At 36.0% G+C, this 18,692-nt stretch overlaps 1 protein-coding gene across 1 annotated transcript; it reads right to left on the bottom strand.

Annotated features, from left to right (window-relative positions):
• Positions 1 to 3,491: 3,491 nt before the first annotated feature.
• LOC130803631 (uncharacterized) lies at positions 3,492 to 9,322 on the bottom strand. Its single transcript, XM_057667832.1, has 2 exons — positions 8,749 to 9,322; positions 3,492 to 7,906 (listed from the first exon to the last, which is right to left on the bottom strand). Exons 1-2 carry the CDS (start codon positions 9,166 to 9,168, stop codon positions 7,460 to 7,462), a joined length of 867 nt encoding a protein of 288 aa, XP_057523815.1. The 5' UTR covers positions 9,169 to 9,322; the 3' UTR covers positions 3,492 to 7,459.
• Between the last annotated feature and the right edge of the window lie 9,370 nt (positions 9,323 to 18,692).

The following is an 18,692-nucleotide window of genomic DNA, read 5'->3' as shown; positions in this document are numbered from 1 at the left end:
TTAGTTCAACCAAAATATGTTATGTTAAGCTAAATCAAGTTTAGTTTAGGTAATAAAAATAGGAAAATAAATTTTTGATTTAGACGAATCAAATTTTTTCAACTATAATTAAATTTGATTGAACCGAAATAATTTTTGAAAGTTGATAAGAGGTCGAATACTTTCTAGAGGGGTGAATAGAGAGTATGCACGTTTAAAATATATGTAATGCTTCAACATATCCTTGAAGAGCAAGAAAGCTTCATCCGTCAATTTCGTTGATCTGGATAATCTGTGTCAGTCTTCAAGATCTTAAGCTTTAACTCAAACTGACGTTGCACTGACAGCTCATATAATTTTTTCATTGTGCGTTGTAACTTGTTATTATCATCCAATGTTGTGCTACCATGTTAGAACTCACACAAGATATTGAAAACTCAGCAAAAACAGATAATTCTACATGTAAATAATTATTCAAAATTAATTCATATTTTTAGCATTAATTTAAATTGTCTTTTCCTATTTTTAGCATCAATTTAAATTATCATCTTATTTATAGAAAACTCTCTAATTAGCATAACTTAACAACTTATTTAATTTCAAATATAAAACGTGTAATATTAATAGCAAAACGTGTGAAGCTTGTACTTTAACATTTAATCATCTAAATATCTTAAACACACATTTTAAATTCAAATTCAAATTTAATAACTAAAATACATACCAATTATTCACTTTATATTTAATATGATTTTGGACCGACTTAAACAACTAAATATAATCACTTAATTTATTGTTTAATTTAATATGTGTTTTAAATTATCATCACTTAAGAGAGTTGATTCTTTAATCTCCCCCTTGATGAAAGTCAAAACCATATTTTCCTAAATCATATTTCTAAGTTAACATGAATTTAAAACATGATAAGAATAACAAGATATCATAAAGCAGAATGTTTTCAAGACTTTGAAAACAGTTTCAAAACAGAATAGTATAAACCAATAAATTTTCAAGCATGGATATTGAAATCATTAATAAGATAAACTACTATCACAAGTAAACAAATAACTAATCACAATACATGCAAAAGTATAATAATAATCAATATTAAATTGTAGCAACATATCATCAAATCAATATTTTAACATCAAAATCATGATTATCAAACGTCATAAACAAGAGCATGAACAAGAACAATAATCAGTAACTATGAACATATCATCAAACATTAACCAAGTAACTATGAAACACTTTGTTTTTCAAAACAAATAATCAACAATAATAATCTAAATAATGAAAAACAAAGCAACCGAGCAAACAATTAAGATGAACAACTAAGCAAATCAAAATTTTCAAATTTCTCCCTCTTTTAAAACTTCTCCCCCTTTTTAATAAAGCAAAATAGAAACATATAATATGAAACAAGAATTAACATTATGCAAAGCAAAACAAAACATAAACATAATTTAGATAATAATTTCTCCCCTTTTTGACTTTCATCAAAAAGAAATAGGGATGATAATGTTAGTCTTGTTTAAACCAAAAAAAATATTGTTAGCCGTCAAATAAAATTGTTTATCAACCAACAAAAATAAAATCACTTCCTGGACCGGGTCTTTCTCTTCTTGGAAGCCTTGGGTTTGCCAGGTGAAGTGGTGATTGGTGTAGCTTCAACAGATGGTGGAATTGTTTGCATGGGTGTAGCATCAATCTCTTCATGTGGATTCTCCTCCTTCACTGCTTCCTTCTCTTTTTCTTTCTCGTCTTCCTCTTTCTCTCTTGCTTTCTCCTTTGGTTCCTCTATAATAGCATCCTCTATAGCATTACCCTCGTCAACTTCTTCTACAACCATATCTTCAACAACCATACCCTTCATGTCTTTCATAAATGTGTCTAACATAAAAGTTAATGTGGACACCTTATCATGTAAATCAAGAATAGACATTTTTATTTCACTTACCTTAGAGTCAAGAGGCAAGAGATGTGAATAGGTGGTGTGTTCTTTGAGTTGAGGTTCAAGACGAGAGAGCCTTTTGCCATGGATCTTTTGAAGATCCTCTTTTTCAGATAAGGATAAGTGCGAACACAACTCATACTACCATGAACTTTAAAAATTTCTAAGGGAGGGAAGATGTTGCTGAAAAGAGATTGAGGACCAGAATAATCTACTTCTGCTAAATCAGAGAGTAAATTAAAATGATCAAAGAATAAGGTCAGGAGATTAGCATAAGGAAGGGAACTATTACGAACAGGAGAACTGCAAAAACGCATAGTTGAAATAATAAGGGAGGCATAATCAACGTTTTTCAAAGAAGCAATTTTCCACATTAAAATGAGATGTACATCTGACAAGTTCACAAGATGAATTGCGAGAGAAGACTGTTCTGACAAGAAGATTATGTAACAATTTTCCACATAGATTCAAGGCATTGTGAGTGAGTTGTTTGTTAGGAGAAAAATGAGAATGAGAATCAAGAATAAACATATCTTTAGCATTTTGAAGTGCTAGAATATTTGGTGTGGAGTCATCAGCAACATTTAAAAATTTTAGTAGATCATTAATTAGGGTTTTAGAGATTATAATCTCTTGGCCTTTAACAAAACTCCTTAAGGCCGGATAACCATCAACCATAGACAAATTACAGTAGTAATTTTTGACCAAAATAGGATATCAAACAGCACCGGGATCCAACAACTTACCAAGAGTTGTTTGGATGAATGAAGAAATGATCTCAAAATCTTCAAATAGAAAGAAGTTCTAATCAAGAATGTCTACATAGGATAATGAACGGTGTTTGAATGTATCAATCCATCGACCAAATGCAGTATGGTTTTCAAACCAGGTTTTAGGTACATCTAAGGATGTAAGAGGTGAGGGAATGAATGGAGTTGTTGATTCAGTCATTGGGGATTTGGATGATTCATCTTTTTTCGGATTTTCAGGAGGAACTAGTAAGTTTTCTTTTAGGGGCCATGGAAGGGGTTTTTCAAAGCTTGAAAAGAAAAGAATGAAAAGAATGAATAAAAGTAAATTCAAACTATAAAAGAGAGGATGAACAAGAAAAAGACGGTTCATTCACTATAAAAAGGGAAATGTAGTACAATACATTTGTACTTCATTTAATAGTGATTTAATTTGACAACATAGGGAAAGGCACAATTAGGGATGGCAATGGGTACTGGACCCGACCCGGATCCGTGGATCCGTACCCGTTTTCACGGATCTGGGTCCTAAAAATATAGACCCGTCGGATCCGGGTCGGATCCGGATCCTGTTATTATTCACGGGTCCGGATCCGGATCTGAGAAAAATACGCAAACCCGGACCCGCGAATCTAGAGGACCCGTTTTTTTTTTTTTTTTTTTTTTTTTTTTTATATATATATATCAGCCTAACCTAAGTGAGTAAAGTAACCCTATCCCTGTTTTGAATTTGGGTTTGAATACCCTCCTCAGTCCTCCCCACTCCCATCTGTAGCCGACCCCGTCTCCCTCCCCTCCCTGCTCCCATTTCTCAAACTCCATCCTTGCTCCCACTCGCATTCTCGCTCTCTCTGTACTCTGTGTCTCTGTCTTTCATACTCTCCCACTCTCGCAGTAGAGTGGGGAAGGGGTTTTCAAATCTAAAATTTTAACTTTATTTCAATAAAATAGTCGCCCCAATAATGAAGAACCCAGCAAATTTGGCCAAACATCAAGGAAATCCGAAGGTGGCCCCAATAATAGCCAAGATGATGAACAAGTTTGGTGGTCGATCGTGAAGATATGCTTACTGGTTAGACAAATAATAATGTCTCTCCATCGGCTCTCGTAGTTTTCGTGCATGTTCCAACATTATTGAGCTCAACTTTTCTGTACTGCTCGACCCAACCAGTAGATGAATTTGATTTATTGGTCTAAATGAAATTTTACTTTGGTCGAGAGCTGTTGTGTCTTTTGAATCTAGTGATTAATGTTGTTTAAATTGAGCAGCAGTTCTATTGTCTTTGTTGTAGTTGACCTTTGGATGTCTTTTCCTTTTCTAGTTCATATTCTGCTATTATCTGACGTAGATGGCGTGAATGAATCAATGAAGGAATACTTAGTTTTAATGACAATTTTAAGTTGTATAATGTTTTTTTGAGTGATTCATTGTGAAATTATATGTATTATTAACATTAGTCTATTAATATCGCTTTATTGCAATCTAAACACATTTAAAAAAACATTTTAAATAGGACCCATTTTGGACCCGGATCTGGTACTGAATCCGCAATATCCGCGGATCTGGATCTGAATCTTGCAAAACTAGACCCGCGGATCCGGTTCCGGATCAGGATCCTGCTCTTGAAAACGGATCTGGATCCGGGTCCACCTGGACCCGGTCCAGATCCGACCCGTTGCCATCCCTAGGCACAATTAGTGTAGCTTGATCGGTTGGAAGAGTGACGTGAAGGGGTGTGTAATTTAGGAGTGTAATCATGGTTGACGTCCAAAAGATGTATTTAAGCAAACAATTTTGTTTTAAGATTGTTAAATATCTTTTATTGATTAAAGGTAATTAAATATGAATCCCATTTTATATATATTTATATGTAACAAATAATTTAAGAGATTGAAATTTAATCTTCACTTCTCAAAAGCATGTATAAACATACATATATGCAACCATAATTAAAATCATGTAAATTAAATGAAATATTCCCCCTAAGTACATACTGAGTATTTAGTAACGTTTTACCTTTACTATTGAACCCTTACTCCCCCTTAGTTCATGCAACATCATTTACCATGCCAAGTTCCATTCGAATATAAGCAAACTTATCAGGACTTAAAGGTTTTATAAATATATCAACTAATTGATTTTTCTGTAGAGATAAAGGATAGAGTAATATGACCTTTTTCAACATGATCTTGTATGAAATGGTGACGAACCTCAATGTGTTTTGTACGTGAAAGTTGTACTGGATTTTTAGTAATACAAATTGCACTTGTGTTATCACACTTAATTGGAATAACTTTGAGATCAACTCGAAGATCTCGAAGTTGTTGTGCAATCCATAAGATTTGTGAACAACATGCACCAGCAGCTATGTATTCAACTTCAACCATAGATAAAGCAACTGAATTTTGCTTTTTAGAATACCATGAAATCAATGAATTTCCCAAGAATTGATACGATCCTGAAGTGCTCTTTCTATCCACCTTATGACCAGCATAATCAGCATCTGAAAAACCAATCAAACTAAAATCTCCACAACTAGAGTACCATAAGCTGAAGTCTTTAGTCTCATGCAAATATCTAAAGATTCTCTTAACTTCTGTTAAGTGAGATTCTTTTGGGTTAGCTTGAAAACGTGCACATAAGCAAACATTAAACATAATATCAGGATGACTAGCTGTTAAATACAATAAAGAAACCAATCATACCTCTATAAGTCTTTTGATCAACACTCTTACCATTTATATCTTGGTCTAGACTTAATTGCACTCATAGGTGTATTAGCATCTTTGCATTGATCCATATTGTACTTCTTTAGCAAATTTCTAACATATTTACTTTGACAAATAAATATGCCATCTTTCTTTTGCTTTATTTGTAGTCCAAGTAAAAATGTTAAGTCTTCCCTCATGCTCATTTCGAATTCTTTGCTCATGATCTCAGAAAATTTCTTTCACAAAGAATCATTAGTAGCTCCAAATAATATATCATCAACATATACTTGATCAATAAGAATATATTTACTCTAGTCTTAATGAAAAGCGTTTTATCAATTTTACCTTGTTGAAAGTTATTTTCAAGTAAATGTGTGCTAAATCTGTCATACCAAGCCCTTAGAGCTTGTTTCAAGCCATATAGTGTTTTGTTTAGTTTAAACACATGATTAGGTAGATCGAGATTTTCAAAGCTAGGTGGTTGTTTAACATATACTTCCTCTTGCACGTAGCCATTTAAGAAAGCACATTTAACATCCATTTGATATAGTTTTATATTCATGTATGAAGCAAAAGCAAGCATAATATAGATAGATTCTAACCTTGCATCAGGAGCGAAAGTCTCTTCATAATCTATTCCTTCTTCTTGATTATAACCTTCAGCTACCAGCCTTACTTTATTCCTTATAATGTCTCCTTCCTATTTAGCTTATTGCGAAAGACCCATCTAGTTCCAATGATATATGGTGGTCTTTCAATTAGATCCCAAACTTTGTTTCTTTCGAATTCATTTAATTCATTTTGCATGGCAATGATCCACTATGGTTCTTGTATTGCTTCTTTAACATCCTTTGGTTCTACAAGAGAAACAAAAGCAGAAAAAGCACATAAATTTTAAGAGGGGATCGAGTTTGAGTACCTTTGTTTGGATCACTTATGATGTTTTCTAGAGGATGTTGAGATGACATTCTAAGTCTTCTACGTAATATGGATGGTGTGTAATCATTCAAAGAACTTGTTCCTACTTCCGTTGAGGAATTTCTAATTGATGTATCTAAAACAGTAAGTTCAGGAGTTGTTTCCAGGTCTTGAGGTTGGGTCTCAAGATTAGGCTGTGAGTCTTCAATGTTTTTAACCTGTTTTTCTTCAATCTCATCGAGACTTTGTATGTTATCCTGCATGTTTTTCCTTTTAACTTCACTAGGATCAATGGCATCCAATTCGTCATCACTTATGTCCTCAAAATGTTTATTAAGGTTTAACTCTTTAAATCCTTCACCTAATATTTCATTGTCGGATTCATCAAATAATATATGTATACTTTCCTCAACCATACTTGTGCGCTTATGTAGAACTCTATAAGCTTTACTATTTAATGAGTATCCAAGAAATATTTCTTCATCACTTCTAGCATCAAATTTACCTAAATTGTCCTTACCATTATTCTAGATAAAATATTTGCAACCAAATGGTCTAAGGTAGACTATGTTTTGTTTTCTTCCTTTAAATAACTCGTAATGGGTTTTCTTAAGTATAGGTCTTATGAGACACCTATTTAAAACATAATTCGATGCGTTAACAGCCTCGGCCCAATAATGTTTGGCTAATCCATTCTCTATAAGCATTATCCTAGCCATTTCCTCTAAGGATCGATTTTTCCTTTCAACCACCCCATTTTGTTGGGGTGTCCTAGCAGCTGAAAAGTTATGGGTTATACCGTATTTTACACAAAAGGAATCAAAGCCTAGTTGATCAAACTCTCTCCCATGATCACTTCTAATCGAGACTATTGGAAGATTCAACTGAGTTTGCATTTCTTTACAACGTCTTGAGAACGGTTTCAAGGCTTTACTTTTATCCTTCAAAAAATCAACCCACGTAAATCTAGAATAATCATCAACTGTAACTAAGATGTAAGATTTACCTCGTATGCTCCGTACACGCATTGGACCACATAGATCAATATGTAAAAGTTCACATGGTCTTGAAGTACTTACCATTTTCTTCGGTTTAAATGAACTTCTTTCTTGTTTTCCTCTAATGCATGCGTCACATGTAGGACTGTCTAATGCATGGTATGCGTATTGATGTGACCAAGACGTCTATGCCAGAGTTTTGGATCATCTGTCATAGCCTTCAAGCAATTGAAATTTTGAGCTGCAATTTCATTTGTATTCAAAACATAAACATTATCATGTCTAAGAGCGGTAATAAATATATCTCCGGTGTTCGGGTTTTTAACAACACATTTTTCTTTATCAAAGATTACTTGATTACCTTTATCACATATTTGAGACACTCTTAGCAAGTTAAATTTTAAACCTTCAACTAAATAGGCATTATCAATAGTTTTAGAGGGATTCTTACCAACTTTGTCAACGCCTAAAATTTTGCATTTACCTTTGTCTCCTAAGGTGATCGAGCCATTGCATCTTTTAATTTCAGAAAATAAAGAAACTTTACCACTCATATGTCTCAAGCATCCACTATCTAAGATCCACTTTAGCTTTCCCTACAAAACAAAAAAATAACCTTTCTCAACTTTACTTAGCTAACCAAGTGACAAATTTGACACCATATTCGGGGTAAACCATGTTGGGTGGTCTTGTCTCTTTAAGAATGTAACACCCGAATTTCCTCCATTCCTTCACGATTCTGGTTTCGTTTAAGGGGTTGGAAATTCAGGGGTTTCCAACCCCTTAAACGAAACCAGAATCGTGAAGGAAGTGAGGAAATTCGGGTGTTACAAAGAACCCATATTTGCTTTATTTGCCCACGTAATTCAACAGGAAAGGAATTCTATGATATAATTGTCCTTACATCTGTAGGGACATGCAACTTAAGATGTCCTTCTTTGTAACAAAAGGAGCAAGTAGGTATGCTTCTATGTTTGTATGTACTCTTAACAAATATGGTTTTACTCTTATTGTTATGTGTAACATTATTATAACCTATACCCCGTTTATCATTGAGTCCTTTTTGACGTGTAAGCATTTTTGTAAACTTAGATTTGAAGTTATTTAGCTTTGTTCATGCTTGTAAATTTTTCTCAGACTCATGTCTCAGAGTCTTGAGCTTGGATTCAAGATCATTGTTTTCATTCTTAAGATCAATGAGCTTTTTCGTTTTGCTGAGATTCTTTTCTTTTAAGACTTTGACAGTCTCTTCAAATTTTACTGTTTTAGCCTTTAGCGATTCATTTTTCTTTATAAGGTCTTCAAAACCTTCGGCATAGTGACAAATTCTATTTTCTAGAATGTTTTTCTCATCTTTTAAGATCTTTTCAATTTAAAACATGTCAAAGAGAGCTTCAAGTAATTCGTCTTTAGAACAAGAGTTAAGAAAGTCAAGTACCTCTTTATGATTTTGATCTAGATCATCATCTTTATCATCATTAGCCATAAGACATAAGTGAGCTTGACCATCTTCACTTTCAAGTTCGGTTGATCCTTCGGAATCACTCCATGTAGCAACCATTGCTTGTTTCTTCTTGTTTTTCTTGTAAGATTCCCTTTTCTTCTTAGGGCATTCTTTTACAAGATCTTCTATAGATCCACATTCAAAGCAAGCAAGTTTGTTAGTTCTAGAATTAGAGTTAGAGTTTGAAGATTTACCTTTGTTTCTAGATTTAAATTTCTTAAATCTTTTGCGCATCTTCATGATTCCTTCTAGACCTCTTGTGATCAAGGCAAATGGATCTTCCTCATCATCACTTTCTTCATCATCGCTTGAGGATTCAAGATGTTTCGTTGCCTTCAGAGCAAGAATCTTCATGAAAGGTGTTACATTACTTTCTCCATCATCATGTAGGGTAAGTTCATGAGTTCTGAGTTTTCCAAGAAGATCGTCAAGTGATAAAACTCTCAAGTCTTGAGCTTCTTTGATGGCGGTGACTTTTGGACCCCATTTGGATCTTGGAAGACACCTCAAGACCTTCTAGATCTTTTCTGCATTAGTAAAAGTTTTGCCAAGAGAATCCAAACTGTTAGTAATTAATGTAAAACGAGTAAACATTTCATTAATATTCTCATCCTTTTTCATGTTGAACATTTTGTATTGATGCATAAGGATGTTGATCTTAGTCTCCTTTACTTGACTTGTTCCTTCATAAGTCACAACTAACTTATCCCATATTTCCTTAGCACTTGTGCATGATGAAACTCTATTAAACTCGGTACCATTCAAAGCACAACATAATTGATTCATTGTCCTATAATTTTTGGAAATGGATTCCAAATCACTTTGTGAGTATTCGGATTCGGATTTTACCACATCATTTCCTTCAGCGTCCTTTTTCATGGATACCTTAGGTCCTTTAGTTATTATGTCCCAAAGTTCCACATCTTGATCAATCACAAACATCTTCATCAAAATTTTGCAATGAGACGAATTTATTCCGCAAAACAAAGGAGGCCTAGAGCACGAACGACCTTGAGCAAACAACCCTTCTCCTATCGGATCCATCACAAGATATTAATCTTTATATGAGAAACTCAGCTCTTATGCCAATTGAAAGTTGATAGGAGGTTGAATACTCTCTAGGGGGGGGGGGGGGGGGGTTTGAATAGAAAGTATGCTTGTTTAACATTTTATCTACTGCGTGTCATTTGTTGCGGTTTTCTTTAGACGCAGCATTAAATAGCAAAAAGAAAAAAAGAAAAAAAATATACTACAAATGTTGCGGTTCTTCTGATGCCCGCAGCACATAATCAATTATATGCTGCGTTTTTTGTAGCCCGCAACATATAATCAATTATATGTTGCGGTTTTTCTCAGCCCGCAGCATATACTCTTGTTTTTTCTTCTTTCAAAATCCCGCCAGCAGCATTATAGGGCAAAGCCTCAAAATTTTTTACACTTCTTGCATATTACTGTATTGTTCTTCCTAAACTTGCATACTACTGTGTTCTTCAAAACCCACGTAAAATTCAACTTTCATCTTCAAAAACCCGCCAACATTGTTCTTCGAAGACCCACCATTGTCACTTCTTACATACTACTGTTCTTCGTTTCCTTCAAAAACTCACCATTGTTGCTTTTCCTTCTTCATCTTCAAAGACCCATGAAATTTCAACATATTGTTAATTTTCCTTGTTTTAATCTATCACATTTCAACCCACCATTGTTGCTTTTCCTTCAAAAACCCACGAAACCCACGAAATTAGGGCTAAGTCTTCTTGTTCTTCTTCAAGGTATAAATTTTTCAATCTTTATTTAAGTTCTTCAAGTTTAGCTTCATTGTGTTTTATGGATTTAGTTTTTTTTTTAATACTAATTTTGATTTTGTTTTTCACTGTAAGTTAGATAATCCAATTGTAGAAAAAAAATTATCATATCTAATTACCAAGGTATGTACTTGAATATTTGAATGTGAATAATTCACTTATATGTATGTACATGAATATTTGAATGTGATTAATTTTAATCAATTAGGAGTTTTCGGGTAGATTGAATGTGAATAATTTACTTATGTATGTAGTTGTATATTATTAGTTTCTTATTATTTTGATATTTGTGTATTTGATTAAAGAAAATGGCCTTTTTTTGTTATATATGTTTTGTCATTAAAATATGTTTTTGGTTATATATGGTTAAATAGGGTTAATTCGGATAAAATTATATATGTTAAAAGTTATGTATTAATTTTTTTTTGAATTAATTAATCATACTAATTAGGATGACAAAAGATCGTTCTTGGATGTGTGAAAGCATTGAATTGTCAGAATTTATTGATGGCGTATTAGAATTTTGTAGTATTGTAGTTGAACATCAAGTTAGGACGTGGGGAGTTGGTTTTTATTGCCCATGTGTCACTTATGGCAATATATCAAAGGTAGATAGTGTTGATATCCTTAGGGAGCACATACGTCGACGTGGGTTTAGACCTCAATATCATGTTTAGGTTTGGCATGGTGATGAAGGAGTTTACAAAGAGAAAAGTGTTGTTGAGGACGTAAATAATGAGGCTGATGTCAATGAGGATGTAGTAGATCATGTTGATGGGTATGAGACAGATGACGAGAATGTCGATGAGGATGTAGATCGTGTTGATGAGATGATGGAGGGAGTCGAGGATGAGTTAGGAAAATGTCCTCGTGTTTTTGACTTGTTGACAGAGGCTTCTCAAAAGCTTTTGTACCCTGGATGTACAAAGTTCACCAAAATAACAACAGTGTTGAAAATTTTCAACATTAAGTCAAACTTCAATTGGAGTGACGCTAGTTTCACAATGTTATTAGAAGCGTCAGGTGATGCTTCCTGAGGGAAATGAACTTTCAAAGTCGACATATTATACCAAAAAGCTCATGTGTCCTTTCGGCTTAAGTACCAGAAGATTCATGCGTGTCTGAATGATTGTGTGTTGTATCGGAATGAAAACGAAAACTTAGAAGAGTGTCCTAGATATGGGTTATTGCGCTATCAGCGCAAAGGGCTCGGGATGCTAAAGGGCCCCGGCTAAGGTATTGTGGTATCTTCTAATAATACCTAGATTCAAGCGCTTGTTTTCTATAAAGAAAGATGCGTTAAATTTGAGGTGGCATGCAGATAAGGTGGAGAAAGGTCACTTGCTCATACATCCATCTGATTCTCCAGAGTGGAAGAGTATTGATAGGTTGCATAAGACTTTTGGGGATCAGGTTCGTAATTTAAGGCTCGGACTGTGTACGGATGAAATGAACCCATTCGGCAATCTTAGTTCTCAACATAGTACTTGGCCGGTACTGTTAGTGATTTATAATTTGCCACCTAGGTTGTGTATGAAGCGTAAGTACATTATGCTTTCGCTTCTTTCCTCGGTTCCTAAACAACCTGGCAATGACATAGATGTATATCTTGCATCTCTCGTTGGGGATTTGAGAAAGATGTGGGATGAAGGCGTTTTCGTGTTTGATGCATATGCTAATGAGGAGTTCACCTTTCGTGCAATCATGCACCGTTAATGATTTTCCGGCATATGGTAACTTATCGGGGTATAAGAACAAAGGGAAGAAAGCATGCCAAATATGTATCGATGACATAGAATCCATGTGGATTCCTAAGTGCAACTACGTATTCATGCACCATCGAAAGTTCCTCCCACGAGATCAGAAGAAGAAGATGTTCAACGGGGAGGTTGAGGACCGTGTAGCTCGTCAACCGTTGACCGGTTATGAGGTTTATGAACAGGTTAAGGGAGTTGAGACTGTATTTGGTAAAACAGGGCAAGTGCAAGGCGGTGAAGACCGATTAAGGAAAAAATAATCAATCTTTTGAAAACTTTCATATTGGAGAGATCTAAAGGTTAGGCATTGTCTTGACATTATGCATATAGAGAAAAATATATGCGATGCCATACTCGGGACTCTCATGAATATTCTTGTAAGACAAAGGATGTTAGGGCCGTGCAAGTTGGTTTGGTTTGAATGTAAGGGTCTTCGTCCGGAGTTGTGGGCACATGTTAAGATTAGTACGAAAAGAAATAAAGCTGATGAAGTTGGTGGCAGTAATAAGGGAAAGGGCGGTAAGAAGAAGATAAGTAATGACAAAGTTTATTTGCCTCCAAAGCAGAGAAGCGGACATTTTGTGAGTCTTTGTATGGCATTAAGGTTCCGTCTGGGTACTCATCCAACATGAAGAGATTTGTGAGTCTAAATGGTGAGCTGAAGTTGGGAAGCATGAAATCTCACGATTGCCATATAATGATGCAAGTGTTCTTACCAATTGCAATCCGTGGAATACTGCCAAAACATGTGACATATGCTATTACCAAGCTATGTTCGTTCTTCAACACAATTTGTAGTAAAGTTCTTGATCCCTTTAAACATGATGCTCTTCAAATCGACGTGATTGTAACTTTATGCAAGTTTAAGATGTATTTTCCACCTTCTTTCTTTGACATAATGATTCATCTTATTGTCCATCTCGTTCGTGAGATCAAGCTTTTGGGTCTAGTTTTTTTAAGGTGATGTTATCCTTTATAAAGACACATGGGTGTTTTACAAAACAAGGTGAGGATTCCATCACAACCCGAGGGGAGTATGATTCAAGGCACTGTGAGCGATGAGATTAGTAACTTTATAGCGATGAGATTAGTAACTTCCCAACTCTAGACATGAAGGAAGGCTTGAGGGAAAAGGAACAAATGGCTCCAAATCGGTCACACTTCCTCGAGACAGCCTTCTACAAGAACACTTGTATGTGTTGCATCATATTCCGGAAGTTCATCCTTTTTTGAGTGAGCATTTTGATATATTGCGCGCAAAACATCATTCTAAAGGGGATAGGGCATTGATGTAGTTGAATAACAAGACGTTTATTAATTGGTTTCATAATCGAGTAATATCCGAAGAAGTCAAGGGTATATCAGAAATTGTTAAGTGGTTAGCTTTTGGTCCACATGATGATGTCAACAAATATGAGGGTTACGATGTCAATGGCTTCACATTTTGGACTGAGGGTCAAGACAAGAAGTCATCTTATCTACAGAATAGTAGGGTTTCTATTTTGACGTCATCTATATTTTACGTGAGTGCGAAGGATCAAGCGCCGCTTGATGCTAAATTAGTATACTACGGGCGGGTACATGAATTATGGGAGCTTGACTACTCTACTTTAAATATTGGTCTTTTCAAATGTAAGTGGGTAGATAATAATCGACGATGCATAAAAAATGACGAACCTTGTGGATTCACTCTTGTAGACTTAGCTCGTTTGCGTGATAGTGAGGAGTCATTCATACTAGCCACACAAGCCAAGCAAGTATTCTACATTGTAGACCCGTCTGATAACAAATGGTCTATTGTTGTACCGGGAAAAAGAAGCATCCTTGGTATAGGTGATGCTGAGGATGAGGAAGAATATGAATCTTTTGAAGACTCCCCTCCCTTTATCAATCCAAAATCAGTGGATCAAGATGATGTAGATGATGTAGATGTTGGTTATATGCGTGTAGATCACACGGAAGGAATACATTTGAATTAAGTGATTTACAAGGTATGAATTTAAAGCTTGTATTATTGTGTTGAACGTATTAGAATTGTAAATTATAGTCATATATTTAATATTACTTAGCTTATGTTCTAATATATTTCTATTCATACTCTTTCAGGTACTTATATACAATGCATCTATTCAGAGACGAAATTGTCCCCGAGATTGAGACATCGAATAATGAGCATCGTAGTTACGACAGTGAAAAGGACCAAATTGTGGGATACGAGCGTATGGCTGAAGACGCTCCACCAATTGACAATGATTTTAAGACTGAAGATGCCCCACCAATGGATGCTCCCACTACTAGTAAGTAAAAAAAGGGCGAGGTCCTACGAAGAACTTCAAAGTCATAGAACCCATGCATTTGGAATACAATGCATTGGGTCAACCCTGCGGAAAATGACGTAGGCAATATGGAAACGAGTGGGCCTATGTATCCGCAAGATTTCCATATTGCACGCATGGAACGAGGTTCCGGAGGGTTTGAAGAACTCTCTATGGAATGCTACTGTGGTAAGCAACTTTACTATTTTTACTCATTTAGTTTAATTTTAAAATTAATTTAATTGACAGTAATAAATATAACTTCTTTGTAAAATCTTTTCCACATCGAGAGCGATAAGGACAAGAAGAATGGGTTTCTTTCAACTGTTTAGAGATTTCAAATCCAAGCTAGTAACTGGCTGGATTACGAAGAGGCCCGTACGACCAAAAAGGTCAAAACGGGAAACGAAGGTGGAGAGCAAGCACCTTCGAAGATGCCCTACGAAATATGGGGTCACATATCGAAGAGGGATTGGGAGGCCTTTGTTGCCAAAAGAACAACTCCCGTAGAAGTTGGAAGTATTTCATATTATATAATAGTTTTTTATTTGAATTTACTTCTTTTGATTCAGTCATTAAACTAATACATGACATTCGATTTCTATTGATTAATTAGGAAAAGCGTGGTAAAGCTTCTGATTCTGCACGCAAAAAGAAGTTTTACCATCGCTTGGGCCAGAAAACGTACGATAAGGTCCGAAAAGAGTGAGTGAATGCGGGTTTATACCCCAATCAAAGTTCATCCACGCCCTCATCTACGATTACCTCCGCATCCGTGAATACTCCTGCTGGAAATCGGGTGCGTGATTGGTATTGCGGGCTTCATTCCCGAGATGCAAGTGGTAAATGTACCATTAATGATCCGGGAACGAAGAAGGTTGCTGATGCTGTGGTGAATTTTGAAATTATTAAGTATATTCTTGATTTGTTTTGTATTCTTTGGCTTTGATTTACTTATACTAATTGCTATATATGTCACTTTTTATTTGAACATATGGGCTGGAAAGAAAAAGAAACTACGGGGGAGTTCACCCCAAGAGGCAATGTTGACGCATTGCATATGGTCTTAGGGAAAGACCACAGTGGGCGGGTAGTCGGAAAGGGAGGCGTCCGCGTGGGGTTACAGAAGGCATTCGGCAAAGAGTGTGTTGCTACTCAATCCCGAACGACGTTGCGGGATGAAGTAGCAACCCTCCGAGCAGAGATTACGAAGGACGTCCTCGCCAAACTGGCCGTCGTGTTACAGAAGATGGGAGCACCTATTGTTGACTTGTCAAACCTGATTGTCGAGGATCAAGAAAGTCAATATGGGGATCCTAATGCTTCAATCGAGCCAACACCCGAGCCCATTACCCCCGTAGCACCCCAGCCCATTACTTTCCATGAAGGGGAAAACCCCACACCGGAGACCATAAACTTCGTTGCTCAAAATCCAGAGCCAACTTCGGAGCCAGTGCTACAGGGACATAGTTTTTAAATATATAAGCAGTTATTAATTTAAATTGCAACGCGTTTTAATATTTTATTATGATGCTTATTATACTAAACGACACAATTTTCAGGAGGCGACTCCTTGTTCTCTTTTGCTGCCTCAGTTAGGTGTTGCTAGTGATGGCGACTTAACTGAGGTTGCATATGGTTTAGCCTAGCCAACCAAAGAGGACCAAACAGTGCATTCGATGCCTGTTACAAGTGGTCACATCAGTGTTACCGTAGAAACTATTGTAAAGGAGTTTGAAGATTTCTCACTCCCGGTTCCAATGCCAGAATGGAGCCTTGAGAAACTATCAAGCGCCCTAGGTAGTTTCGTCACATGGCCATATGCTTGGGTCCGATTCACTAACATGGTAAGAATCATTAGTACCTTATTTATTTTATTTTTTTAATTGCATGCTTACACTAGTTTAATTGTATAATTTGAAGTAGCAAAAGAGTCCAAAAGGATCTAGGAGAGAGATCGGTTCCTCAGGAAGGTGTCGACGGCGTCAAAGTCGATGGCAATCACTCCAATTTTGACTGATGCGGAGCTAAAAGATCTCTCATAAGATTGCAAATGGCTGCACACTTGTGCATCTCGCATAAGTAAGGAGGACCCAATCATTCTAAACTTGCAGAAGGAACAATTCTGCTTCATAGAGCCCATTTGTAATTATTGGTCCTAGTGACATTGGGCAATTTTTGAGAGGAGAGATGTTCGACGTAGCTTTTATCCATGTCTACATGAGGTGATGTTCAGTATCTTACAAGTTAAGCATTGTTGTTTAATTGTTTTAATAATCAAATTATTGACAAAATTTTCTTATTCGTGAGTTTAGTGCGGTTTACGAGGAGCTAAATTTTTGCGAACCTCCATTAAAAATTGGATGGTTTTGTCCTGAGTCGATTTCGGGTACTAAAAGTGTAAATGATCCAAATTCAAAGCATACATTGAGACTTCTTTGACTAATTCCCTTGCATCTAAACACACGTTCATTCTGGCGGAGTTTGAGGTTTTGTAATGAGTCAAAGACGTGCACAGTGTTCGTTAAAGGACAAATGACCAAAAAGTATTCAATGCAAATTACCAACGCACATTTAAAATCAACAAATTAGAGATTTTGTGAACTTAAAAATCAAAAGATAAGTTCAATTTCAAAAATAAAACTTGCTCTTTCACATATGGAGCCAGAATGAACGTGTGTTTAGATGCAAGGGAATTAGTCAAAGAAGTCTCAATGTATGCTTTGACGTCATTTGGATCATTTACACTTTTAGTACCCGAAATCGACTCAGGACAAAACAATCCAATTTTTATTAGAGGTTGGTAAGAAATTAGCTCCTCGTAAGCCGCACTAAACTCACGAATAAGAAAACTTTGTCAGTAATTTAGTTATTAAAACATTTAAACAACAATAACTAACTTATAAGATAATGAACATCACCTCATGTAGACATGGATAAGAGCTACGCTCAACGTCTCTCCTCTCTAAAATTGTCTAATGTCACTTGGACCGATAGTTACAAATGGGCTCTCTAAGAAGCAAAATTGTTCCTTCTGCAGGTTTAGAATGATTGGGTCCTCCTTACTTATGCGAGATGCACAAGTGTGCAGCCATTTGCAATCTTAAGAGAGATCTTTTAGCTCCGCGTCAGTCAAAATTGAAGTGCTTGACATCGACTTTGACCCAGTCGACACCTTTGATGAGGAACCGGTCTCTCTCCTAAATCCCTTTGGACTCTTTTGCTATTTCATTTTATACAATTAAATTAGTATAAGCATGCAATTAAAAAAATAAAAATAAATAAGGTACAAATGATTATTACCATGTTAGTGAATTGGACCCAAGCATATGGCCATGCGACGAAACTACTTAGGGCGTCTGATAGTTTCTCAAGGCTCCATTCTGGCATTGGAACCGGGAGTGAAAAATCTTCAAAGCCCTTTAGAATAGTTTCCACGGTCACACTGATGTGGCCACTTGTAACAGGCATCGAATGCACTGTTCCTCTTTGGTTGGCTGGGCCACACCATTTGTAACCTCAATTAAGTCGCCATCACTAGCAACATCTAACTGAGGCAGCAAAAGAGAACAAAGAGTCGTCTCCGGAAAATTGTTAAGTTTAGTATAATAAGCATCATAGTAAATATTAAAACACGTTGCAATTTAAATTAATAAGTGCTTATATATTTAAAAACTATGTACCTGTACCACTGGCTCCGGAGTTGGGTCCGGATTTTGAACAACGGAGTACATTGTCTCCGGTGTGGGGTTTTGGCCTTCAGGGGTAGTAATGGGTTGGGGTGCTACGCGGGTAATGGGCTCGAGTGTTGGCTCGACCGAAGCGTTAGGATCCACATGTTGACTTTGCTGATCCTCGACAATCAGGTTTGCCAAGTCAACAATAGGTGCTCCCATCTTCTACAACACGAGTGCCACCTTAGTGAGAACGTCTTTCGTAATTTCTGCTCAGAGGGTTGCTACTTCATCAAGTGGCATCGTTCGGGATTGAGTAGTAACACA

Source organism: Amaranthus tricolor, chromosome 2 (genome assembly GCF_026212465.1).
Source record: "Amaranthus tricolor cultivar Red isolate AtriRed21 chromosome 2, ASM2621246v1, whole genome shotgun sequence".
In the NCBI taxonomy this organism is placed as follows: Eukaryota; Viridiplantae; Streptophyta; class Magnoliopsida; order Caryophyllales; family Amaranthaceae; genus Amaranthus; species Amaranthus tricolor.
Note: the sequence above shows the minus strand (reverse complement) of the source record. Positions and strands in the feature narration are given on the sequence as shown.

What these genes read in the sequence shown, in the direction of transcription:
- LOC130803631 (XM_057667832.1), bottom strand. Translation starts at nt 9,168, where the DNA reads ATGAAGATTCTTGCTCTGAAGGCAACGAAACATCTTGAATCCTCAAGC. An exon ending in TAGATCAAAATCATAAAGAG is followed by an intron (nt 7,907 to 8,748) that starts GTACTTGACTTT and finishes TTTGTTTTGTAG; the next exon opens with GGAAAGCTAAAGTGGATCTT.